We start from the raw sequence: 26,906 nt of genomic DNA on the forward strand, positions 1-26,906 counted from the left end.
TCCCTTTATACACCAACAGCCAAGAAATTAACGTTGGGACCTAGGAAAGCCCATTGATTTTCATGGCCTTAGGTGTGTCTAATTCTGCATGGGATTAGGTTGAAAGCCTTCTAGATGACCTGTGCTAACACACTTGGGCATATCTAGTGAAGGAAAGAAGCATATTTTGGTCCAGCAGCAACTTACACCTCTAGTGATTTAACTGTATTAAGAGCCTAAATGTCTTCAACCAATAAAAACTAGAGGGATCGTAAGCTATTTCCAACGTATGAGTTTTACCAAAGTTAAATGTTTGAGTCAACTCCTGCTTTTGACTGATATTAATATTCTAGTGCAGGTATGTCCAACAGGTAGATAAGTGATCTACCAATAGAACACTAGACATCTGTGGTAGATCACTGGCTCCCCTCAAAGAAGCTCAGCAAGTTTGGCTCCCCCCCAAAAGTTCAATATTTAAATTGCCCTGCACCCCACAAAAACAGGGCTTTCATCCTCCCTAAAAAAGCTCAATCTTGACTCCAACCCCCCCAAAACAGGGCTTTGTCCTCCCTAAAAAAATCTCAACAACTTTGACCTGAACCCCCCAAAAGGGGGTAGATCACTGCCAGTCTTTAACTCTGTGAGTAGATCACAGTCTCTCGGGAGTTGGCCACCCCTATTCTAGTGTTTCAAAACTGGCAGAACACCTGAAGATAAATTAATTTTCTTAACCAAGAATAAGTTCATATGCCCCTTTAAAAGCAGTTTTCTTGAAGAGAGTGGTCTATTTTGTGAGTAATGAAACTCATGAACTGGGGATTTCAGGATCTTAGCAAGAACAACTATTGCATTTCCTGGTTTCAGACGTGCGTCTGAAATTAGGGGGCTGGCCACAATACTTTCATGAATATTACATTGTCCACATCAAAAGGCCACTCCTGTGAATTAAGCAAGTGCTGTACAATAATGGCTTACAACACTGGTATCAGCTCTCAACAGCCCTTCACATGCTCCATTTAAAAATCAGATTAAAAACCCACAACTACAATGAATTGATCAGTGCCATCAGCCAATGAATGCTTTGAGCATTCTTGCAGCATTTTAAATGAGCCATAATAGTTTTTGGCTGAACAGATCCAGGTAATTTGCATGTAGAGGATACTAAAACTTAAATCCACTCTTAAAAGTTGAATGAATGTATACAGAAAAGCACTACTTTAGCAAGCAAGCCATTTTAAATAAAGACTCAACTGCACCAATACTACCATGAACACATTTACTGCAAGTAGCTCTATGGAAAGCCAATTCAGATAAATATAAACACTATACAGAGCTTCAAGCCAGTCTCCCAAAATTGCAAATGTGCTGCATTTTACCATGAAAAATGATGTAACAATATTTACAATGGAAGACACAGCCGGATCAATCAGCTCAAAACTTTTTAACAGATCAGTGAAGCAGAAATAGCAAATATAATGAACAGTTTCAACCATATATGTTTTAGTTTGTACAGACAATAACTGTCAATATCAAATTAAATTTACAGGACAAACGTTGTTCCATCATTGGTTTTTCTGTACTATACAGCAGCATAAAACGGGTGGCTGGAAGGTTGCCCACATAGTGATATGTTTTACATAGTTGGAAAATGATCTTCCAGCACAATACTGAATAAGTTAGTTGCTGTAAACTAAGACAAAAAAGATTGCATATTTATTATGCTGTACCTGTTAATATTTGTACCAGTAGAGTTGAGGTTACCCATTTGCTTATTTATTCAGCATTTGTAAAATCAGTGCTGTATATTGTACCATGGCAGCCTCAGGATCTAATATTTGTTAACATTTCTAAACCTTTTTCAGAATCATTTCTTAACTATCACCCAATTTTCATTTTTTAAATGAAAAGATGTAAAGTACCTATTGCATTGTTAATTTACAGAGTCCAAACAAAACGTACATGGCAAGACAGTATTGTGGTCTAGAAAAGTGGTCATGTTTTTAAGTCAAAATCCATTTAGCAGCAACTAGGTAACTATACTCTTGGAAACCTTGCTTTTCTAGATTCAGATATTCATCTGTGCTTTTAAACTCTGCAGCATATTTTTTTCCTCCTTCTGATTACTGGGTTCTGCATAAACTCATGGATGCCAACTATATATTTGTCAGAAATTACCTGTATCACTGTGTGACATGTATATTAATACTAACCAGAGTCATGAACATCAAAATTGACAGGAGGATCTAATTTGTTATACAAACTGGTCTAGTACAGTAGGTCTGCCACTTACGACCTTACATGGGTAGGGTGGGGTAGGAAATAAATGGGAAGTGCAGGAGCCTGCTATTCCATTTATTTTCCCTTTACCAACACACCCAGTGGGTTTTCCTTCCTCACCAGCCTCTGGGTGGTCCTGCAGTGTGATTAAAGAATATTGGGAGTGTGAGTCTGTTGCTGAATCAAGTGAGTCTGTTGCTGTATGCCACCACCACTGCTCAGATTTTACTGGCACCAAAATGAAAAATGAATGTCGTTCCAACAAAAGATGAGTGGCATCATAAATTGTTGGAATATGTGGAATTAGCGGCTATGACTAATAGAATTAGAAACAGAGATGACAAAAAACATAAGAATGTAAGTTATATATAGAATATATGAAAAATCATAACAAGATAATTAACCTAACAGAATGTGAGTACTTCAGCAGTGTAAGTTATAACAAGAGGTAAAGAGAGGAAGAATGAAAAATTTACAAGACGACGCAGTTGGGAAGGGATTAGATAAGATACCATGGAAGGAGTGGAAGGGAAGTATATGAAAGGATATACTTGTTTTGTTTTGATTGTATGAGTTTATGTGGTCAGTATTATGTATTAGGTATTTAGTTTATGTATCAGCAGAGAACGTGTAACAGAAAAGCAAATAAATAAATAAATCAAGAAAAAAGGGACACTTCCAGAGCTCTCATGCCTCCTTCCCAGAAGCCAGTAAGAAAGGAAAACCCACTGGGTGTGTGGAAAATAAATAAATGGGAGGTGCAGAATGGCAGGTTCCCCCCACTCTCAATTTATTTATTCCCCCCTCCACATAAGGCTGTGATAGTGTAAGTAAAGTGGTAGGCCCACTGCACTTTGGAAAGGTAATGTCAAAAGGTGAGGCAACCCTTACTCAATACTTGTACAATATACAACGTAGAGGAATACCAGCTGTGTTGTGCCTGAGGATTTGTTTACTGCTTTCAACCCTTTCAGTTATCAGTGCTTCTTATTATTAGTATATACTATAAGTTCTAACAACTAGTGTCAGAACCAATAACTAGTGTCATGCTCTTTAATGACGTAAGTGAGGCACCTGGCTTCTGGCTACAATTTTTAATTCCCAATTTAAACAATAATCCTAGTAAGATAATGTATCCCTTTCCCCACAGGTATAATAGGACAGTCTTTCTGTCCCCTAATTTTGTAAAGAAAGAAAAATAGTTCCAAATGAAAAGGGTTCTTTCACTAAAGTTTAAGGAATCCTCTCTATAGAAGCTCTACAGCACATCAACATTGTAATGCAGGGATAATATACAGTTGTAAAGTCTGCATTTCTCCCCATTTGAACTTATAAAGCAATCAACTTCCTGCTAATCCAAAATGTATCATTAATTGGGGGGGGGGGACTACACAGGGAGATAAAGAAAACTGAAAAGTATAATCAAAATACAACCAATTCTTCAGTTCTACCTTTACATTCAAGATATTCTCAACAATTTTCATTTTAAGAGGACATAGGATTATAAAAATAAAAAAGACAGAGTCCATAACTCTCTTGCATCATAAAGCAAAATTTAACCAACCCCCCACCCCAAGTCTCATTTAAGTACCATTTCTCTCCCTTATAGCATATTGTTCTTGTGGCTGTGAAATCTCACCACAATCTGTGCATGTGTCTCCCTCTCCAGAACGGAGCCAAAGATAGAGTGTGTGAGGGGGGGGGGGAGAGACAGACAGACTTGGGTTACATACTAGTTCAATGCATGTTTACCTGTAAGTCCCACTGATTTTAGTGGTTCTGATTTCCTTACAGTTGGTACAGGATCAGGACATTTACCTGCCTTGTTCACTCTGGAAGAGGAGAAAAGTGTGTGTGTGTGTGTGTGTGCGCGCGCGCACGCATACACACACACACACACACACACACACACACACTTATTCCTCAGAAATTGCAAATTATCTTTACAGTATGCTCTAGCAGCAGCTGTTTTCAAAAGTGGCCACTGATGGAGTAAACAATAAATGACTTCTTTGCAAATGCAGCTACAAATGTTGAGGATCAGGGAGGTGGGTAGGAAGGCAAAGTGAGGTGGTAGGTTCTCCACCTATTCTATCCTGGCCAAAGCATGAAGTGGGTGAAGATAAACAATAAGCTTCTCTTATGCATGTAAGAGAAATAGACAGGCAATAGCATGCATGAGGAGGGGGACACGGGAGAGATTCCCTGGTAGCCTATTTATTAGGTAGCGGGGCGGGGAAGGCTGTATGTGTTGCAATTGTCTATTCAAAACATTGGCTGCAGACCTCTAGTCCCAAAAATATAACCCACTTTCAATGAGACTTACAAACAAGCATGCTTAGGATCAAAGCCTTAGCCTGTTGTTCCCATCCCTTCAAAACTGCAATAATAATAATAATAATAACAACAACAATAATAATAATATATTTCTAAACCATTTATAAAACATTTATGCTATCACTTCAAGTACTAGAAAAGCAAAACTCATATTAGGTAGATTCTCAGATACCAAGTGACTTCTCAAAACAAACTGATGGGAAGTGTAGAAGGAACACAGCATTCATCTTGTCTCCCATACAGATATGCTAAGGGGGGAGGAAAGAAACCTCTGTCATCAAAACTTATATATGACCAAAGTTAATTTGGAAAAGCACAACTGTAGTCTCAACCAACACGCGATGAAAAATCATTCCCAATGATGCATGTCTGTGTCTGTGCTGGTGGAAGTGAATGGAGTTGACTGGAGATGGGCTCTGCTTCCAAAAGCACCACACAGTTATGGAGATACCAGCTGGAAAGCCTGCTCTTCTCACAATGGTTTCCATAGTAATGCCATCAGTCTAAGGGAAGAACAAAAATATTTTAGTGCAAGTGAAACAGAAAAAAAAGACCAGCTTGGTTTATTGTACATGGTATGCAGAGCACAACTGACGGTTGAGGAAGTTATCATGATATCCTTAAGACATTAATCAATGCATGCACAATCCACGTTCAGATCTGGGGTGCCGGGAGGAGCCGCTCTAATTTTTTCTTCTCCTGGATTTATTATATCCTATCAAAATTTAAGGTGTCTGGAACATTCATGTCCCATGATCCATGTATTTCAGTACACTAAAGCTCATACATTCAGTTTCCCCAGATAATCTGGTGGTACAAAATTGGGAATAAAGAGTTGTGAAGCACCTGTCAAGTCACAATATAGAATTAGCATGTGGTGTGCAGTCCAGTGGCCACTCTTAATAGCCCTGATCTATTCCACCTCATGTTACACAAAGCAATACTCCTTTAAAATGATTTCAAGGAGAATTTTAGCTGAACTGTGACTCTTTCACATATTCCCATCAACATTTTATGAATCCTGAAACCTCACAAGGTGAAGAATTAAAAATGGAGCAATTTGAAACTAGAGGCATCAAGTGTTTTGAGGGATTTCTTCAATTAAGGTATCATGCATTACATATTCTACCTCACCTACATAGGAGCAGGAAAGTTAAGTGTTATATTCCTTAAGGTGACCCACAAGAAAGTTCACCACATTCAGCAGATAGTGGGAGTCCAACATGGAGAAATTTATCCCAAGAAAGCTTACTATCACAGCAGCTTTCACAGCCTGTTAATATTATACCAGTAGATAGAGACACACACAACAGCAACAACAACCAGAAAATGCAACCCAAAGGTCAGTGTGTGTTTCTTGTCTCCCCAATATATTCTTTATTTGGTTTATATAACAACTATGAAAACCACTGTCATAATTCAGTAACTAGAAATGGGATCTAGCAATTCAGTTCTCCAACTCCCCTCTTCAAAGAAAATCTACTTAGGTAATAAAAATAAAAACACTTCAGGAATTCCAGCAATACTGAACACTGAGGCAACAATCCAAGTGACTTTTTTTACATTTTGTTGGTGTTTTTTTTAAGTGACATTTTAAAAAACAATATGACAGACCCTGAAGACCGAGTGATTTTCTGCATGACATCACAAATGGATGAAAAACATGGCAGAAGGAAAACTGCCCATTCTGCTTGCAGGGCAGCTGCTCTCCAACAACTCAATATGTGAGATGAACAGCCACCTGGAGCTGAAATGGTCTCCAGAAGATCCACTAGCCCCCAAGATGTCGTTTGTCAGAACACAAACCCAAAGTTCTGTGACACTGGGGAGGAAGAGCTAGCACAGGACTATACAGTACATTCCTCAGTAAAGTTTTTAAAATCATATAAAAAATTATGTCTGTGGTTAATGTTTGTGTGTGTCTTTGTGTTTCGTTCTGTCTAAGTGTGCCTTTGAAACTGTTTTCATATCCCCAAAGAATGGATTTTGTCACTAAGAGGTACAACAAGCAAGGACAAATACTAAAGATCATTTCCAGGACCATTGTTCCATCACACTTTAGAGATGTTTCTTCCTTCCATGCAGCATCTGGTTCTATATCTAAGAAGTTAACGTATCAAAGGAAAATAGTTAACATTATGTGGGAAATGACACACTGGATTCCTCCCCACTTTATTTTTTCCACCAGCAGGTTTAATATCTAAAACTAGCATTACCCAAAGTCAATACAGTGAGGGGGGAAAGTATTTGATCCCCTGCTAAATTTGCCTGTTTGCCCTCTGACAAAGAAATGACCAGTCCATAATTTTAATGGTAGGTTTATTGTAGCTGTGAGAGACAGAACAACAACAGGAAAAACCCCAGAAACCCAGAAGACAAAAGTCAGAGAGTGATGTCCATTATAATGAGTGAAATAAGTATTTGATCCCCTATCAACCAGCCAGATGTCAGGCTACCTGGTATCTTCACCGTATGTAATGAGCTGAGATTAGAAGCACCTGCTGTAAGGGAGAGGTCTTACCTGTAATCCCAGCTCGTTACAGTACCTGTACAAAAGACACATGTCGACAGAAGCAATCAATCCAGCAGATTCCAAAGTAGCCACCATGACCAAGACCAAAGAGCTGTCCAAGGATGTCAGGGACAAGATTGTAGACCTGCACAAGGCTGGAATGGGCTACAAGACCATTGCCAAGCAGCTTGGTGAGAAGGTGACAACAGTTGGTGCAATAATTCGCAAATGGAAGAAACACAAAATGACTGTCAACCTCCCTTGGTCTGGGGCTCCATGCAAGATCTCATCTTGTGGCGTTGCAATGATTAGGACAGGTATCCCCAAACTTCGGCCCTCCAGATGTTTTGGACTACAATTCCCATCTTCCCCGACCACTGGCCCTGTTAGCTAGGGATCATGGGAGTTGTAGGCCAAAGCATCTGGAGGGCCGCAGTTTGGGGATGCCTGGATTAGGAGAACGGTAATGAAGCAGCCCAGAACTACACGGGGGGGGGGACTTGTCAATGATCTCAGGGCAGCTGGGACCATAGTCACCATGAAAACAGTTGGTAACACACTACGCCGTACAGGCCCGTTTAAGTATTATAACCTATTAATCTGATTTAAGAACGTTTATTGTATATCGTGCATTTATGTATTACCTCATGGATATCCATTAATCACTACCCTTCTTTATCTTACATTCAGACATTACCTGAAATATTTCTCTTCAACACGGAAGTGTATTTTATACCTGGTTATTTATTGATCTGGCTTCTCACGTGAGAATCATCAACCCCTGTCTGTAAGGCGCTTCTCCCTAGTATCACGTCCATAACTTGAAGTTGCATCACTTTCTCACTTTTTCCAAGGCCTCTGGTTGTTAGGTCAGGACCATTCTACTCTCCATCACCACTTTCTCACCTTTTCCAAGGCCTCTGGTTAATGGGTTAGTTACCCTCGTACCCTTGCTCATAGCATAACTGGTTTTCCTGGCGGCTGGTATTTTTTATTTCTCTTTCCCTTCAGACCTCATCTCAAGTGCTCCTACCGATCCGGTTTCTAGCCTGGAGTAACAGTGCAATGGACTTCGCGCCAATGACATCGGAATGACCCAGAGGAGAACTGGGTGAAAGTGTTGTGGTCAGATGAGACCAAAATTGAGCTCTTTGGCATTAACTCAACTCGCTGTGTTTGGAGGAGGAGGAGGAGGAGGAGGAGGAGGAGGAGGAGGAGGAGGAGGAGGAGGAGGAATGCTTCCTACGAACCCAAGGACACCACCCCCACCGTCAAAAATGGAGGGGACATATTATGCTTTGGGGGTGTTTTTCTGCTAAGGGAACAGGACACTTTCATCGCATCAAAGGGATGATGGACGGGACCATGCATTGTCAAATCTTGGGTGAGCACCTCCTTCCCTCAGGCAGGGCACTGAAAATGGGTCAAGGATGGGTATTCCAGCATGATAATGACCCAAAACACAGGGCCAAGGCAACAAACAAGTGGCTCAAGAAGCAGCACTTTAAGGTCCTGGAGTGGCCTAGCCAGTCTCCAGACCTTAATCACATTGAAAATCTGTGGAGGGAGCTGAAGGTTCGAGTAGCTACACATCAGCCTTGACATCTTACTGACTTGAAGAGGATCTGCAAAGAGGAGTGGGACAAAATATCTCCAGAGATGTGTGCAAACCTGGTGGTCACCTACAAGAAACGTCTGACCTCTGTAATTGTCAACAAGGGTTTTGCCACCAAGTACTAAGTCATCCTTTGCAAGGGGATCAAATACTTATTTCACTCATTATAATGCACATCAATCTCTGACTTTTGTCTTCTGGGTTTCTGGGGTTTTTCCTGTTGTTATTCTGTCTCTCACAGCTACAATAAACCTACCATTAAAATTATGGACTGGTCATTTCTTCGTCAGAGGGCAAACGGGCAAATTTAGCAGGGGATCAAATACTTTTTCCCTCACTGTAACTGCCAGTTCCTTACTGTCTTCAGTACTTTTCCACTGAACTTTTCAAAACATTCATTACACTCCTAACTTTCTGCACTTGGTACCAATTCTTCAGCAGTTTAAGTACCTTTGAATAAGCACTATAACCCATATAGGCAGAAGGTTGCAAAACACACTAGCCTGGTTCACATAGCACAGGAATTCAAACTGAGGGTTACTGGGACTGCACAACTGTGAGGGTTGCCAGAGAGGAGGTCAGACCTGATTTGCTCCTCCCTAGTCATTTTTTACTCCTGCACTGAGCTGGGCCAGATTCATGTTAAAGCTCTTCCCTCGCTAACCATGAGCTGCAGCCAAAGTTTGTTCTTCATTGAAGTACCGTATATTCCGGCGTATAAGATGACTGGGCATATAAGATGACCCCCAACTTTTCCAGTTAAAATATAGAGTTTGGGATATACTCGCCGTATAAGAAATACGACCTGGCGTATAAGACGACCCCCGACTTTTGAGAAGATTTCCCTGGGTTAAAAAGTAGTCTGATATGCAGGAATATACAGTAATCAATTTCTACCAGGGATGTGCACACACATAAAAAATTGCCGCTGAACCCATCTCACTGGCATGGATATGACATCTATCTTTGCCTCTGATCTGGGGCAGAGGCTCATCTCACCTCATTTTCCAAAGCCTCAGATGTCATCTTTATTGAAATAATCAAGTGCCTGTAACTTTTTTTTCCTCTTTTCTTTTTTGCAGAATTGGATGAAAACTGAATGCATTAAGAGCCCCTTCTATAAAGAGGTGAAGTCTGCTAGACTGGGCATCGAGGGGAAAAGTAAGAGGAGGAGTGTAGTTTTATTTAGGACATGGGATCGGCACATATCTGATTCTCAAGAGCTTGGCTTAGCTGTGGAAAGTCATTCACAAAGTGGCCAGGATCAGGGTTCAAACTATTTCCCTGTCAGTTGTACTTCTCAAGCTGTTCTTGGAAGGCGTAGCAACTCCAACTGCCACAGCTGTTGCTCTAAACACATCCAACGAACAAAGAGGAGAGCCCTGGTAGAGGGTAGAAGCTACAGCTGTCATTCACTAACTACACTCCTGCATCTTGGGTTGGAATCTACATTTACAGAAAAGCTTGGAGACACTTTGGGGAAGTCTAAAAATGTGAGGCAGTCTCAATATCTCCAAAGCAGAATAGTCATTTGGGACCCGTGCCTCATCCAAAACAAATGGCAGAGTCCTAATGAATATGGGCAAAGAGGCTCCCCCACTTTCCCCAACATTTCATGAAACAAATACTAGTGTAGGGCTGTGCGAAGGAGTCATTGGAGAGCCAAATTAGTTCCCACTCCAGTCCCCAAGTGCATTTCTAATTTCTCCGTAATAAGTGAATACGGGTCATATATTCTTCCAGAGAAAAGCATAGTGCTTCACGTAACAACACTGTTACAAGGAGGGCATAACATACCCTAGAGAACTAAAATTAAAAATTTGGTTTTGTTTTGCTATACACTTTTTAGTGTCTCAGTTATTCTTAAGTTTAAATCATTCACCTACACATTTACTTTGCTATACTCTTCACTCCTGTCCTAGCTTCTAATAATTTTAGGTGGTTTTTTTATTACATACATAAAATGTGCAACGTTCACATTTTAAATAAAAGTCACACACAACAAGTGTGCTTGGTCTGGGAACATAAGAGCAGCCCTGTGAGATCAGGCCAAAGTGGACCATCAAGTCCAGCATGCTGTTCTCACAGTGGTAGCCACATAAACATGCATTATTTTGATGGTGTGTTTGACTGGAGGTGACATGATGGAGTAAGAAGTATACATGCCAGAGAAATAAGAGAACAACTTCTTTCTTGTCTGCATACTGCTTCACTACCAGGAAGCCAAATAAATCCTGAAAGGGGCAAAAGCTACCAAAGGGTAGCTGAGAGTAGAAAAGCACATCACCTCTCTGGTCAACACAGGAAGCAGCAACTCTTGCAAGCCCAGCCTGTATTTCATCTAACTTAAGAGCTGGCTCACATCTGACTGCAGTGCCTGCCCTCAAGAATACCAGGATCACATTGGGGTAAGATATGGACTAGTTGCAGCAGCAGTGTTCAAGTGTGAACAAAATCTCAGTGAGTTACAACACTTTATTAAAGCCCAATTAAAAGGCTCACACACTAACCTTGCTTATACCTACTAAGCCAAGGCCTCTAGAAACCCAAAAAGGGATGATCTTACAATGGCTTCATAGGATGCACAGGCTCATACTTTTGTCAAGCCATCGGGGGAAAGGGCAAGTTTCCTTTTGTTTATGTTTTTGGAGATGGTGATTGGTTATGATTGTAAGCCAATATGCCAGGTACACAGGGCCCAAGCCATTTAGGACAGGTGAGATAAAATTCCTAACAAAAACTCCCCCCAAAAAACTACAGGGAAACTTGATGCACTTCAGGCAACCAATCACCTTAAAAGGAGAAGACCTATCCTGCATTACAATCAAGGGTTAACAAAAGCAGAAGTGATTGTTGTAGACAAAGTCTAAGCATTTGGAATTTGTGAAAAATGATTATGATCAGACCCCGATTTCCCCAAAGGACCCTAGATGTTGTGGCAATCTCAGAAGCATGTTATCCTGTGCCATTCACACAGGCTATAATTGATGTGAATGCCCACTCAAATGTACGGTAACTGTCCAATCTCCAAGATTCTTATCCCACTAAAAAAATAAAGGGAAATCAGTGTCAAGGAATCACAAGCATTCCTACAAGTCACAGCATTTTACTGTATTGACTCCTACTTTACTGTACTGACACAAAAACTTGCAGTGGCTTTCACCAGACAGAAAGAGCAATACTGCATCTTGTATCTGCTTGCAAATATTATACAGTGGTATTTGCACAAACGCTTCTGGTTACGAACACTTCAGGTTACGAGCTCCACTAACCCAGAAGTAGCTGCTCCTGGTTGCGAACTTTGCCCCAGGATGCGAACAGAAATCCATGTGTGCAGCGGGAGGCCTCATTAGTGAAAGCACGCCTCAGGATAAGAACGGTTTCAGCTTAAGAACAGACCTCCAGAACAAATTAAGTTCGTAACCAGAGGTATACATACCTGTCCTCCCAAAAGAACTTCTATTCAGAATCACTAATACAGCCACTCCTTTAAAAAACCCACTCCTGAACAAGTAGACTGTGCATCCGATTCTTGATGAGAACTAATGGCAACAGGATATATTCAGCTCTACAAAAATAGTATGGCAAATTCAAAACAGGCAAACAGAAAATTAAGCTGCCTCTGGCTAGAGGTTGAGGAAAACACTCCAAGCTAGACTGTTCTACTGAACACCCCTTCACTGATGCTACCAGTACCACAACAAATGACACACTCGCTTTACTTTTGCTGCCAATGTGGTCACTAAACACACTAGACTCCAATTAACTGAATTCAGATCCCTTTGTAACTGTAGACATAGTAGAGTGGTCTTACAGTGGAACTTCATATTCCACCTCCAATGGGCATCTTCCCAGCCCAGTCAGTCACTGCTTCTCTTGAGGCAAAGCAGAGCCAGAAGTGTGAAATTTTCAGGAGAGAAGCAGTGTGCAGGATAACGTGGCCTCTCCTCTGTTCCTATTCCCAGGTTCCAGATCTCTTGTATGCAATGAGAATGCAAGTCTCAAACCCACCCACCTCCTTCTCTTTTAGAAATTTCACTCTTCTGGCCCTGCAATGTCTTGAACACATGGATTAAAGGTAGCATGTTTAAATCCACCCTTAAGTATTTCCCTCTCTATATTTTGTACACAGCTATGGGTACAAGTACAAAATACACACATGCTGTGTCAAGTTTGAAGGGCAAACACATGGAAAGTTTGCATTTAAAACCTAAGAAAAAGTAAACTGATCTTTCAGTCACCACGTCACAGTACAACACTTGGGACCTTCTATATTCTCTTGGGCTGTTTATACTTGGGTACCCCGACCCAGTACAAAATACAAAGTGAGAAACAAGTTTTGGGTAAATGGCTCATTCAACTGGAATTACTCATCTGTAAAATGGGAATAACGATGACAGGGCTGTTGTGAGGATGAATTAAGTAAAGCACTCTGCACCTGAATTTTCCACAGGGAAAATATCACATGGTGCTGACTCAAATATTCCATCAGCACAAGCAATGTTGTAGAGAGTGATGGCCAAACTTGGCCCTCCAGCTGTTTTGGGACTACAATTCCCATCATCCCTGACCACTGATCCTGTTAGCTAGGGATGATGGGAGCTATAGTCCAAAAACAGCTGGAGGGCCAAGTTTGGCCATCGCTGTTGTAGGGCATTCATACCGGTAGCAACTAATAGGGTGATCCTATCTCAATGATGAAGATCTTTTCAGATGTTTAAATGCACAAAGGGCACAATCTAGTCCTTCACCTCAAGCCTATATATGTATTCCACACAGAGCTGCATTCACAGCGCTAACCCTTCATGTTTGACTCAGATATAAATTCCTAGCATAACTGAACCAGTCGTAATTCTAATCAATGGTGCCACTAGGGTTGATAGCCAGGGCTGAGGTCCACAGCCCTGTAGCTCAGGAGGCCTCCAAATCACCACTCAAAAGAATGGCAGATGATGCAGGCAGCAGCAGACAGGCCCAGCATCAGCAGCTGGGCCGCTGTGGGCATGTCATGGCCCACAGGAGTTGATACTGCCAACAAAACATTTGTTCCTTTTAAAAAACAACATTATGGTTTCCTACAACAACACGGTGCTCGTAACGTTCCCAAGTAAATCTGTTTAGTATCAGGAGAGCAGGAGCAAACATCATTTATTTTCTGTAGTCATGATAGAGCTACAATTTAATGAGTTTAAAGTGCAAAACTGCACTTGTTCAGAGTGTTTCTTTATTAAATTACAGTTGGCAAATTTGTTTTTTTCCCTCTCTCACCTATCAGTACTGTCAAAGCCAATGTAAAGACCGAGTGGTGGAGGGAGATAAATGCTAATTGCTAATTAGCACCTGCCATCTAAAGCCCCTCCCCCAAATTCTAGTGTAAAACTACAGAGTTCCACCATTGATTGTGAATTTCCCCGATTTCATAACGAAACAACTGAACATAGATATAGACAGCTGCAGAGTTAAGTAACTAGAATTAATGATTACATACACACAAATTTAGAAGAACCCAAGAAAATCTGTCTCTGATACCTTGAACAACAAGTTTCCAGAGCATGCCCTCATAAACAATACTAAAAGTAGCTAGAAAATATCACAACAGCCTAGCTTGCAATATTCTTGAAGGACTTTTTTCAAGCAGAAATAAACATGGGAAGGATTAAGAGCTGTAATGGATGAAAAGTATGGAAAGGGCAGGGAGCAGGATATATTAGGATTCAATAGGCACTTAAACCAGGTGCAGGCAGATGTCTTATTTTTTACAAGACTCCTAAGATCCATCAACTGGAGACAAGTGCAAAAATTGATGGGGATTGGGGAAATACACTTACTATAATGAAGAAACAAGGTGTTACTCATTACACAATTTGTAGTCAGAATCTGCAAATCACTCAGATTTACCAGTGGATTCCAATCCAACTTCTGCCTACAACAACTTAAGCACTAGAACCACTATGTAAGGGAAAGTCCTAAATAGCAAAAAAAAATACATTAAGAAGGATATAAGAAAAAAGAACAAGAACATGATGGCATAGTAAGTTACATTATCCTGAGTCAGATCATAGCTTTCTTATTTCTACCTTGAAGTGCCAGGGACTGAACCTGCAAGGTTCTGCATGCAAAGCATGAGTTCTGCCACTGAACTACAGCTCTTTCCTAAATGAGAGCAGATCATCCATCACCCCAAACTAAATATAAGGACCAACATTCAGTAAGGCATTCTCTCTCTCTCTCTCTCTCTCTCTCTCTCTATATATATATATATATACACACACACAGTGGTACCTCTGGTTATGAACTTAATTCGTTCCGGAGGTTCGTTCTTAACCTGAGGTACCACTTTAGCTAATGGGGCCTCCTGCTGCCACTGCACTGCTGGAACGTGATTTCTGTTCTCATCCTGAGGTAAAGTTCTTAACCCAAGGTACTACTTCCGGCTTAGCAGCGTCTGTAACCCGAAGTGTTTATAACCCGAGGTGTTTGTAATCCAAGGTACCACTGTATAGTTATAGATACATAGATACAGGTATCTCTTACATTAAGTCTTAAAGTGCCTACAGCTGCATACATCAGGGATAGTCAACCTTTTTATATCTACTGCCCACCAATGCATCTTTCTTAATGGTAAAATTTCCTTACCAGTGCTAGATGGAAGGAGGATTCAGCTTGTGCCGTAGAACCCCCTACTGCCCACCTAGAATCCTGAAATGCCCGCTAGTGGGTGGTAGGGACCAGGTTGACAACCCCTGGTATACATGGTCAAAAATCAGTACGCATGGGAATCTCATGCACCAGCCCACACACAAAAGCACAATTCACCAACCCTAAAGTCAGAACTGAGTAAAGCTGAATTCTGCAAAGTGTATGAGACAAGCAAGTTTAAAAGGTTTTGCAAACATTTACTTCATTTGCAAAATCATTCTGCTACTGTTTGTAGGAGGAAAGGGGAGGAAATGTTACTCTCCTGGAAATTTTACTGAGATTTTACTTTTTTTACTTCGGAGATTTCATTTGCCAAACATTAAAACATTAGAAACCCACATGTTTTTATTATGCTAAGTGTTTTATGCAGTACATTTCCAATGGTTCCATAAAATCTCTCTAACTTTTGCTTCCACAAAAGCAACTTATTGAATTGGTTAAAACCAACCTCCTTCCAATAGCACCAAGTCTATTATGTACCCACATTTCTCTCACTTCACTAAAGTATTGAAAGGCATGTTAAGAAATAACCTACAGGGTAGCCCTTTCAGGAAGTGGGCAGCATGTCTGAATGTTGCCCGAGATTAAATACTTCTCACTGTACAAGCTAGTATGTCAGGATAAGGAGTTCTAGCTTAGGTTGAAATGTATGTGGAAGGTGTATGTGACACACACCCAGGGGGGTGGGGGGTGGGAGGGAGGAAGAGGGAGTGGGAGGGAGAGTTTGAAGAGGGACAGTGGTGTAAATGCTGCACCACTGATATCTCTGAATCAGCAATTTGGCTCTTAAACCTACCTCCCACAGACACTTCTCTTACTTCAAACACTCTCTCTGTTTCCCCTCCCTACCCAGCCATGGGACAGGATAGGGAGTTTCTTGGTGTATGCGTGCACATTTGTACACAGCCTGAAAAACCAAATATAAAGGTTGTATTAATTCTGCAGGGAAAAAAGGAGATCTACATCTGGGCCATCAGATATAAGGCAGTTAGGCACGTAGCTATTATGCCTCCCTAATACCATTCTGCGCCTGCAACAGATAAAGTGCCTTGCATAGTCAAAACAATGAAACAAGCTCCAGCTGCTGAAGTGCTTCTTGGCATAAAGGTGTTGAAGGCACAGAAGTCCCCCCAGGAAAAAGAAGACCACCCCAATAATTGTCTCACAATCTGATGCTACAGTATCCAGTATATGCCAATTTGCTTCTCAAAACATGGATGTTTCTGTTTCAACATGTATAGTATGAAGGTGATCATTAGGTTGCCTTTAAGATGCCTAATAAAGCTATATGTGACTAAACTTAAAAACAAACAGCAATTTGCAGGGTGGGCCAAGGCGGAGGCACTCTGGGTCATACAGACCTTTTAAAGATGAGTCACAGTTTTAGGACAAACAGTGGTAAAGATTTATCCTTCCTCCTTCCCACCCCTCAGCCACAAAATAAGATTGTGCAACTCTTTTAAAAACTTTAGCCTACATTGAACAGAAGCTGTCAATACCATCCTATTTCTTATAAAGAAATGTTTGGACATTCTTAATTGCAAATCTTCTCCCTTAAATATTAAAAACATTTTACTTTAGAAAACCAGGTCTTGCTTTTATACTACAGTACAAGCAAACTAAGGATTTGGTGGGAAAAACTGATCCTAGGTATCTAATTATAATGAATAAGTGATACAAGCTAGGATTTCAAGCCTGGCTCACCCACCATCTGCTAAAACACAGTCTTCCTCCTCCCCTTCTTTCCCCTTTCCAATAATAAATTCTTTCCAAATTCATGGAGGCACAATGCTTTTGTCACTTCTGGTTGAATGACACTTTTGCTTGCACAAAATTATAAACAAAATATGCAGGATCTAAAGGTCCTATGTAACTGAGTTCCTGTGGCAACTACATATCTGTTATTTGCCTCCCGCTGCCTTATTCTTGTTTGTTCCTTCAGTCACTCTGATCCCGTCCTAACAGTGTCCTAGCAATAAAGTGACCAAATGCTTTTCATTATCTTCAGTTAAGCTCTCATCAAAGGCCAAAATCCAGTGCTTAGTTATGCTTACACTGAAGTTCCAAGCATTTCAAGGAGACAAGTGTACCAGAATACAAGGGTGCAGTTTTCAGCATGTGAATTCGCCTAGTTAACTAGTTACAATGGACTCCTAATGTAGATAAACAATTTGTTTTTGTTTTTCTTAAGCAGCAAAAAAGTATTGACTTAACATGTAATGATGCTGTTTCCAGCAACATGCTACATTTCCCAGTAATTAGCAACATCAGTACAGTGGTACCTCGGGTTAAGAACTTAATTCGTTCTGGAGGTCCGTTCTTAACCTGAAACTGTTCTTAACCTGAGGTACCACTTTAGCTAATGGGGCCTCCCGCCGCCGCCGCCACGCAATTTCTGTTCTCATCCTGAAGCAAAGTTATTAACCCGAGGTACTATTTCTTGGTTACTGGAGTCTGTAACCTGAAGCGTCTGTAACCTGAAGCGTTTGTAACCCGAGGTACCACTGTAAAAGTTAACAGGTTCTGTACTTTGCTTTGGTAAAGGAGATACAACAAAGAAGTATAATGAGTTTAAAGAAAGTTGCAAACAACATGCCTGAACACCAACTAGAAAAATATCAGAAATGCAACACAACCACTAAATAGGCATTGGAATGTTTAATATTGTTACAAGTTTTCCTGTTATGTTCCATATCTACAACTTTTTTCTTTTAAAGTCAAGAATCAATTCACTTTCACATTAGTGAGCAAACCTATTCTGTTTCACAGGAAGGTTCTTAAATTGCAGGTGAAGAGATATACTGTGATTGCAGGTACAAGTTCAAGCTAAGTATTCAGATTCAGAGTCATTCAAACAATACAATATAATTTATCTGAACATTTTTACCCTGTTCTGCAGCAAAAATGGCTCCCAGAGTAACTAATACAGTAGATCACTAACAAGGAAGGTTCTTCCCTCAGGCTTATTATCTAAAAAGACATGACACAAAAGGAAAATGGATCGGGGCATGAGGATATAAGCAAACTCAGTTACAAGCACTTCTAATGAAGGGAGCAAAAGTTTCTGGTCTTCCAGCTGTGCAGATGGAAAAGCCCCACACCGCTTCTATATGACAACCTGATATAACAGCTGCTTAAGGTATTCTTCCCCTCCTGTACTCACTTCTCAGCTTTCCAAATCACTGTGTGCTGGGGTGTCAAAACTGGCAAACAGCAAGTTAAGCAATTCCTACTAGCCAAGATTACAAATCACAATCAAACTGTGAATAGTAATTTGGCAAACCAGAAAGTGATCTGTTGAGACCAGGGGGAGGGGAACATGCATGGCTCATGTAAAAGCCAGAGCTCATGTAAGGGAAAATATATTAGATGAATTGTGTGATATTTCATGTAAATTGTGAACTTGGTAACGCACCTGGCTGGCCTCCATTCTTTCTTCCAATATTTCCAAATTTTAGCATTCTTGTACTTTTAGATTTTTTAAAAATAACATCTTTATTGCTTATATATTTAAAAGATGTTGTTACACATAAACAAAGGAGGAGTATATGAACATATTTTAAGCACATTAGTTGGGGAAAGTGATCTATACCAAAAGCAAACATTTTGAAGGGTTGCTATACAGTATTTGAAAACCTTACATCAGTGAAGCTTAAATAAATTTAAATCACTTCAGCTTGGACCAAAGGATCTAACTTAACTCTAGCAGCTGCTTGTATTACATAAAACCTGCTTTCAATGGGGACAATTTGGAGTGGAGAAATATTAGACCAAGGAGAGGGTCTTTAACCTTTTCCCTGCCTGATGCTTTTCCAGCTCCACCCCAGAACACCTCAGTGACATTCTAAAAGCTAAATATTCCTTCCAGGGATAAATATGTATATGGAACTGGGGGGAGGGGAATTAAGCAGATAGAAAAGGTTAGAAACCTCCTCTCCTACTCCCAAAATGGATTTTCTGTGACACAAGTGGTTGGTGTTTTATGTTACACTCACTTGTGAATAATGTTTAGTTAAGTCTATAAGAAGTCACCTTCAATTTATCACAAAATTATATGGTACTACTTCCCTAGTTTCAGTCATTCAGAGATGTGAATCAACCCTTTCAACTTTTCCCATTCACAAAATTGATGGAGGAGGAGCAGAGTAATAACCTCAACAGAAGAGGAACTGTTTTCAAGCTTTTTATGTGGATCAAGGTAAAATGGGAACTTGAGGCTTTTGCAATCACTGTAAGTAGAGGGGCCCTGGCTTCTAACAATGAAACTTCAGACGTTCAACAGTTCTTGTGTTAACAATTTGAATTATAAGCACTTTCAAGTTTTATTTTCAGAAATCTTATGAAACTTTTTGAGCTTTGCTGTAAGAGCAGTAATCGGTTTCAAGAGGGAAATAAAACTGCATATGCTATTTCAAGACCATACACAAACTGATGAGAAAATATGGAGTTCAACAAAAGTGACCAGAAACTCAAACCTTGCTGTAGAGTTTTTAACAGAAATGCACACACTCTAAGCTACCTGTCTCAACAAGAATGGTATGATGCTTCAGAGTGTGAGGTCACAGTTCCCCCGCCCTATCTCATACACCTGAGTCACTACTTAGATTTTACCTACAAGTCAAATTTTTCTAATAAAAAAAGAATTACGGTATTTAAATTTTTTGAAAAATACTGTCACATTCGAGAAAGCACCAGAAAAATAAATGTGACTACATCAATCATGTTTCATGGCTGACTTTTATCACAGGGTACTGAAGTTAATTCTACACCTCCAAGGTCAAACTGGGATCATTAGTAAGCTACAGAATGCATAAACAATGTTGTACCTGCCCCACCCTCGAAGGAACTCAAGCAAAGTTGTGCATGGGACAGGCATGCTGTTGAGTTCTGCAATTTTTGCTCTTGCTGGTGAATTGAGAGAATGTAGCAGCCCTAAAAGGGAGAAGTCACCTATTGTGGAACTCTAACATTTCATTATTTTGCTTGGCATCCCAACCCGCTCTACTATTCTACTGAGGAGATGCTTCAAATCTCTACTTGTAGGAGTTCAAAAGCTCATTACTATTTTCAGCTAGCAAGGCATTTCTTTTAACTCTGAAACCAGGGCTTTGTCTGAATCTACTGATTGGCTATGTAATAGTCAGATGAAAATAACGAATGATCTGGCCACATTCCAGCACAAAGTCAATGAGCTTAAGCACTCTCAAACTCTCTGCTGGATTGTGCCCCCTGCCTCTAGCAAAACCTCTTCCTTATATACACTTTAAAAGAATTTTTCAACCAAGTACTCACTAACTTGAAATCTACCTAGCAGACTCAGCTACTACGGTATTACCAACAATTGAATTTTCTTAACCACTTCCATATTTTAAAGATTATCAGGAACAAAGATTCATATAAAGAAGTACATATACAAACATGATTAGCCATATGCAAACTGCTGTCAGGCATGTTTTTTTAAAAAAACTTAACTTGCAATCATCTTGGTTATGCTTCAGTTGTAGCAGCAACAGGCAAAAGTTTTTAACAGATGTTGAAAAACTGATGAAAGTGTCCAAAGTTTAAAACTGGTAGTATGATCAGAGCTGGAGGGTAAGTCCTCCCCCCTACATTGGTGTTCTTTTGGAATTATATTGAGCAAAGTACAATCCAAGTTTGAAAAAGTCAAGAGAAGGCCAAATTCAGTACATTTCTTTACCACTTCTGTTTCTAATTAAATGGAGTTTAACATACAAGAGGAAGATACTTCAAGTATACTGTCATTCACTGGTTTAGAAGAGCAGTTAAACAACTTGGATTTAACCACAGCAAAAAGAGGGGCAAAGAGAAAAGTATACCAAAGCAAATAACAAACTTTTCAAAACCCCAAGCAATGCTAACAGACTGACTTGTCTTTTATATAATCTTTTCCCAATAGGAGACTCGCCAAAGAATCTAAACTCATGCAATTTCTTAAAGCCTCTGAATATATTCAGATTGATTTAAGGGGTACCTAGAAGCCCTGATTCAGCATTTCAGACAGTTTACCAGAGTCCAGTGCATTCTTTGCATGTCTATGTATCAAGTGATACAGGTATAATTTTCAAAGTAACAAAAGCAGGATACCTATTACAGTACTCAACTGTGTTATATTGGATTTTAAAAATACTATTTGCACAAATAATTAGCTACAATGACTGAATAGCCACTCTGCATTAAAACAGTATTTAGCTTAAGATTTAAAGTGGAACACAGCTGACTTCCACTTTTTCCTCCAGAAAAAAGCTAAAAAACAAACTATAAACTAAACTATGTTTCAGTGTATCTGAAGAAGTGTGCATGCACACGAAAGCTCATACCAAAATAAAAACTTAGTTGGTCTTTAAGGTGCTACTGAAGGAATTTTTTAATTTTGTATAAACTAAGACTAAGTCTGTAGACATGTTATTAGGTTTTAAAAGAAAGGGTTTGATAAAGGCACTATGACACTATTGCAGCTGTAAGATTCTAGCTGAAGTAATCTAGAATGTTTACAACTGTCACAATACTGTACTAAAAGCCTTCTCATGTCTTCCATTCTGCATCGCTACATTCTAAGGAGCTATTACCAGGGTATCCCAGCCGAAGTGTCTGTGATGCACAACTAAATCAAGCCTCCTTAAAAAATTGTCACTGAACTCACAAGACAAATGAGAAAACCATTGTTAAAGCTGCAATTTTATGTACACATACTAGGAAACAAGCGCACTGAACTCCATTTACTTTCTGTAAAATACGGTATGACAAGAACTGTGCTGTATGTCTTCCAAATTAGCATCTACATTAAAAAGTATGCCAGGTTAACTATCAGAATTAACTACACCTCAAATACACCTACACACACCTCTCTCTTTGGAACAAAACCTGCAACCTCTTCACAAAACTACATTTCCCAGAAATCTTTGCAAGGGAAACCACAACTGTTAACCCCCTGTTAAACATCAGATTACCGGTATGTGTATAATGCAGTTATGAAAACAGTGACTTTTAAAAAATTACATAAGATTGCTATACATGAATAAAATATATCACTTTATTCTGCACATCTCAAGGTAAACTGCAGTCTTAATGTGGCTTTAAGCTGGACTTCAGTGTAGAGGGAGCAAGGGTAATTGTGGCTGGAAGTAGCAGGTTTTGTTCCACAGAACCTCAGAGAGCAGGTTCCTCCCTCAAAAGGTACCCACAACCATGCACCAGGGGATAAATCCCAATCCATTCATAAAATATAAAGTAGTCATATTCCAAATAAATTATTGTTATTTAGATGAACTGATGTCTATGTTTTATTAGAATGTTGAAAAAGGAGTGTGGCAGTGACCCCAAAGTTGGTAATTAAGACAAGTATGAGTACAATTTACTGCTTCTCAGTTATTCTGTGATTATTTTACTACCCCATACTCATAATGACAATTGAACAAAAAAAGCAGTCAATACATGTTTTCAGATTAAAAGATAGGAAACACTTGGGCCTGAATTGTGCTTGCAGAACACTCCTTATGTGATGCTGCCAGTGAAAATAGTGATTTACAACAATATATTGAAATTATACATGCATTAATTTGTATGAGTGATTGAAAAAATACAAACCTTTCCTTGCAGAGTTGCACTTCAAACCATCTGATCTGCTGAAGTCTATGCTCACATACACTCCACTTTCCAGATTCAAAGTACCATTTGGGAGGTGGCAGTTTGGTGAACTAGGGCTCTCCTCACAGTTTAGAGAATTATCTTGTAAATTTAGAGCTATATAGTTCAAGCCATTCTGAAATCCAATTGAAGTATCTCTGGACATCTTGCTTTCATGGCCATCTGAAATGTGTTCTTCAGGTTTCAACCACACATTGTCAAAAGAGGCAGAGCTGTGCCTTTTGCTACTATCAGTAAAGAAAGAAGAAGAAGTGGTAACAGTGCCAGTGGAAGAAAATGTTTCAGAGCTATGCCTTCTCCTTCCCTGTGGATCAGCACGAATAACTTTAGGTACTACTGGCAGATCAGGACTAGGAACAGAGAACTCACTGCTACCAGCATATTGGTCAACAATGCACAGTCTATTAACAATTGAAGGAGGACTATCAATCTTTAAGCCATTTTTGCTTTCGGTGGTAAATGGTCCAGGTGGCATTGCTGCCATGTTGAAGGTCATTTCTGTATAGTCATCAATCCTACCACTTCCTTTGCTAACACAAGCAGTACCAAATGAGAGCCTAGCATAATCTGAGTCAGGTGGATTTCTGGGAATACTAGAACTTGCATAAATTGAAATATCTGTCAAGGAGTTGGATAGTTCTTTAGCAGCCTTTGGTGACTGAACATCAAGATCAACACTCATGTAGTCAGAAAGTGGTGACTGCCTATGGTCACTACTGGAGCCAAGAGATGATGGTGATCCTTCTGCAGATAAAGAATAAGGTGTATTACTTGCCTTTTCACCGAAGTCGATATTTATATATTCACCAGGACTAGATGGCTCAAGTGGAATTGTACGATCATACATTCTTGGTATAGTGTTACTACCTCTAGTGCCTAATGGAAGTCTTGTAGGCCTGGTAATTCTGTTCTGTTCAAGTCCTTCATCTGAAGCTTTCAGCATAGATTTGGAATGGCCATTAGCCAGAACATCATTACTGATATTGTTGTCATTTTCAGCTCCACTATACAATAATTTTCCTGGTGATGACATTGGAACATATTCATCATGCTCACCATTTTCTCCTGACAGAGTCTTAAAGCTTCGTGGGAGAGAGAAATATGAGCTAAAGTTTTTGGAACTGGTATGCATATAATTTGAATCACTAGGTTGCTTTGGAGCAGCTGAGTTTCCAGGTGACATATCCATATACTCATTGTTTGCCAACTTCTCATTGCCACTTTTACTGAAGCCAGTTAAAGGACTACGTACAGGTGAAGAGATAGCCCTAGGAAACATCATCATATATCCTTTGCAGTCAGCCTGCGATGATGGCCAGGAACTGTTTATCTGCTTTGGAACAGACACACTTTTAGGAGTCATTGGCAGATAATCACTGTTGCTTGCAAAAGAAGATGCAACTCCTGGCATCATTGGCATGTATCCATCATCTCTGGCTTTATTCCTGCTTTGATTGCATACAGAATCAAGGGCAGATTCCCCATACACTGGTTCAGGGTTATTTTTGAATTTTGGCGATTCAGAAAAAGGCAGGCGTCCATGGCTTCCTGAAGAAACTTCATCTAACGAAGTTGCTGTTTGGGTTGTTTTCTGCTGTGCTGGTATAGAAGCAGGCTTAGTTAGAGAGTAAGTTCTTTTTCTGAAGCATTTTTCAGCCTCCCGGTAATCGTCTCTTGAACTATTATTATCCATTTGCTGCTTGCTCATAGACATGTATTCATTTAAACAATTTTCTTCTCTGATTGGAGGTGTATTGCCCAAGGAATCTGGGGTATTACTCCTCACACGGAAGTACCTGAAGTCGCCAGGGCTGGAACCATATTCATCGGAAGAAATGAAACCTCCATCACTTGGGGACCCACAGACGGATGAACTGGAAGGCCTGATGAAGGTATCGGAAGCTGAACCATGGCCACTACTTGAAGAAACACTGATGGGACTAGTAGTGGAAGGGAAATGAGACACTGGCAGAGATGCAGACCTGGTGTGATAAGATGCACTAAATGCTGCTCTAACATATCGTCCACTTCCTTCTTGACGCCCCAAATTCATCCTTGCAGTATTCAGATGAATCAAACTTCCAGTAACTGACCTAAATGGTCTGGTCATTGTCCCCTCCCCTTCACTGGAAGTTCTGAAACGGTAAGAGCTACTACTCTTGGTGGTTGGAGGGGTCCCCCCAGTAACACTTTCAGTTCTGGATCTTCTTTGTAAGCCAGTCTGGCTAGGTGGCAGGTTACCCAGGTGCCTCCTAGTACTGATGAAGGAAATGGGGTTGGTGCTGCTACCACCACCGGAAGACTGGCTCTTACTGCGAGGTCTAAACTCAGAGAAGGCTTTCAAAGCTTTCATGGTTTCTAGGAAGGTTTCATGCATATTCTGGGCCACCACTGAATCATCCACTTGCATCCAAAGCTCACCTGGTCCAATGGAGGCTGATCTGCCCACCTCAATGAAAAAGAAATTTTCTGAATGCCCACACCGCCGAATGTTCATTAGCTGTAAGTGGACAGAGGGCACCTCGCTATTCAGCTTAACAAGGTGGATGGCCTTGGTGGAAAGACACAACCTGTACACCCCAGTCAAATTCTTTGTCTGACCCAGTCCCTTGGGTTTCACGTTTACTTGCCAAACTTCTTTGAAGACGGTCCCTGGCCGAAGAGCAGTCCCGTAATGCTCGTCGTCGTCATCCAGCTGCGGATCAGCCTGGTCTTCCTGCTCCAAGAACCCTCTCTTGCTTTGGCTCATGAGCTCACTGATTGCCTGGTACCAGCCCTCCTGCTCGGTCTCGTTTTCGGCAACCATTGCAAAGTACTCATCCTTGGTGTACAGGGCGATGATGTGCTTGTGCTTGGCATCTGCCCTCCGGCTAACCGTGAAGCACTGGTACAGAGGAATCACCCGCTTCGGGGGTGGGCAGCAGAGGGCTGCGCTCCCACTAGCCGCCGCTGCCGCCGCCGCCCTCATGCTGCTCTTGAACTTCTTCTCGCTGTCGTAGTACTCCAGCCTGGCCGGGGCCAGGTGGCTCTCCACCCGCAGCACGAAGTACCTCTTGTGGCCATGCTTCTGCTTCCTTAGGTAGCCGCATTTCCTCACGTCGTCCCCGAAGGCGGCAGCGGACGCCGCCGGTGGGGCAGCTGCCCGGCTGGAGGGCGCCGATGGGCCGGCTCGCGATGAGGCCACGGCGCCCCCTCGCCCCGCGCCGGCGTTGCCCCCGGTCGCCGAGGCGTCCTCCTCCTGGACGAGGCAGAGGGAGCTGCTGGGGGATCTCCTCAGAAGAAGCATCAGATGGTGCGCGGGCTGCGCGGGCGGCGGGCAAGGGGCGCCTTCCATCAGCTCCTGGTCCTCCTCGGTGGTAGCAGCAGCAGTAGTACCAGTAGCAGCAGTAGCGGCAAGCCTGGACGCGCTGGCCCGCTGGTTGTGGCTGAAGCCGCCTCCGCCGCCTGGTGCTCCAGCGGCGATGCCCGCAGCCCGGTCTCTCGCCTCCAGCACGGTGCAGCCGCCTTCTCCGCCGAGCATCCCGCTCGCCATTTTAAGGGGCCAGGGCAGGGTCCGGACCGCCGAGCCAGGCGGCGCCGCGCTTGTGCAGCGAGGGGGGGAGGGCGGGAGCGCGAGGGGGGTGGAAGAGCCGCCCTCCTCAGAGGCGAAGGGTCTCCAGGGCCCGGCTGGACATGGGTGGCCACAGTCAGCGTCCACACCGGCCGTTCCCCGCAGGGGGAGGCGCGAAGCGTGCGCCCACCCGCTCACTCGCTGCCAGCCGTTCGGAGCGCGCAGGGCTCCCCGTCCACTCGCCCCGCTCTGCCTCACTCGCTCGCTCTCCA

General features: G+C 41.4%; 1 protein-coding gene across 1 annotated transcript; it reads right to left on the reverse strand.

Moving 5' to 3' along the window:
* Positions 1 to 1,241: 1,241 nt before the first annotated feature.
* Positions 1,242 to 26,899, reverse strand: IRS4 (insulin receptor substrate 4). The gene is made up of 2 exons (XM_060270454.2): positions 23,025 to 26,899; positions 1,242 to 5,096 (listed from the first exon to the last, which is right to left on the reverse strand). Exons 1-2 carry the CDS (start codon positions 26,614 to 26,616, stop codon positions 5,092 to 5,094), a joined length of 3,597 nt encoding a protein of 1,198 aa, XP_060126437.1. The 5' UTR covers positions 26,617 to 26,899; the 3' UTR covers positions 1,242 to 5,091.
* Positions 26,900 to 26,906: the final 7 nt, after the last annotated feature.

Source organism: Zootoca vivipara, chromosome Z2 (assembly GCF_965207765.1).
Source record: "Zootoca vivipara chromosome Z2, rZooViv2.hap1.1, whole genome shotgun sequence".
NCBI classification, from domain to species: Eukaryota; Metazoa; Chordata; class Lepidosauria; order Squamata; family Lacertidae; genus Zootoca; species Zootoca vivipara.

Excerpts from the sequence above, each read along its gene's own strand:
- IRS4 (XM_060270454.2), bottom strand. The coding sequence starts at position 26,616 with ATGGCGAGCGGGATGCTCGGCGGAGAAGGCGGCTGCACCGTGCTGGAG.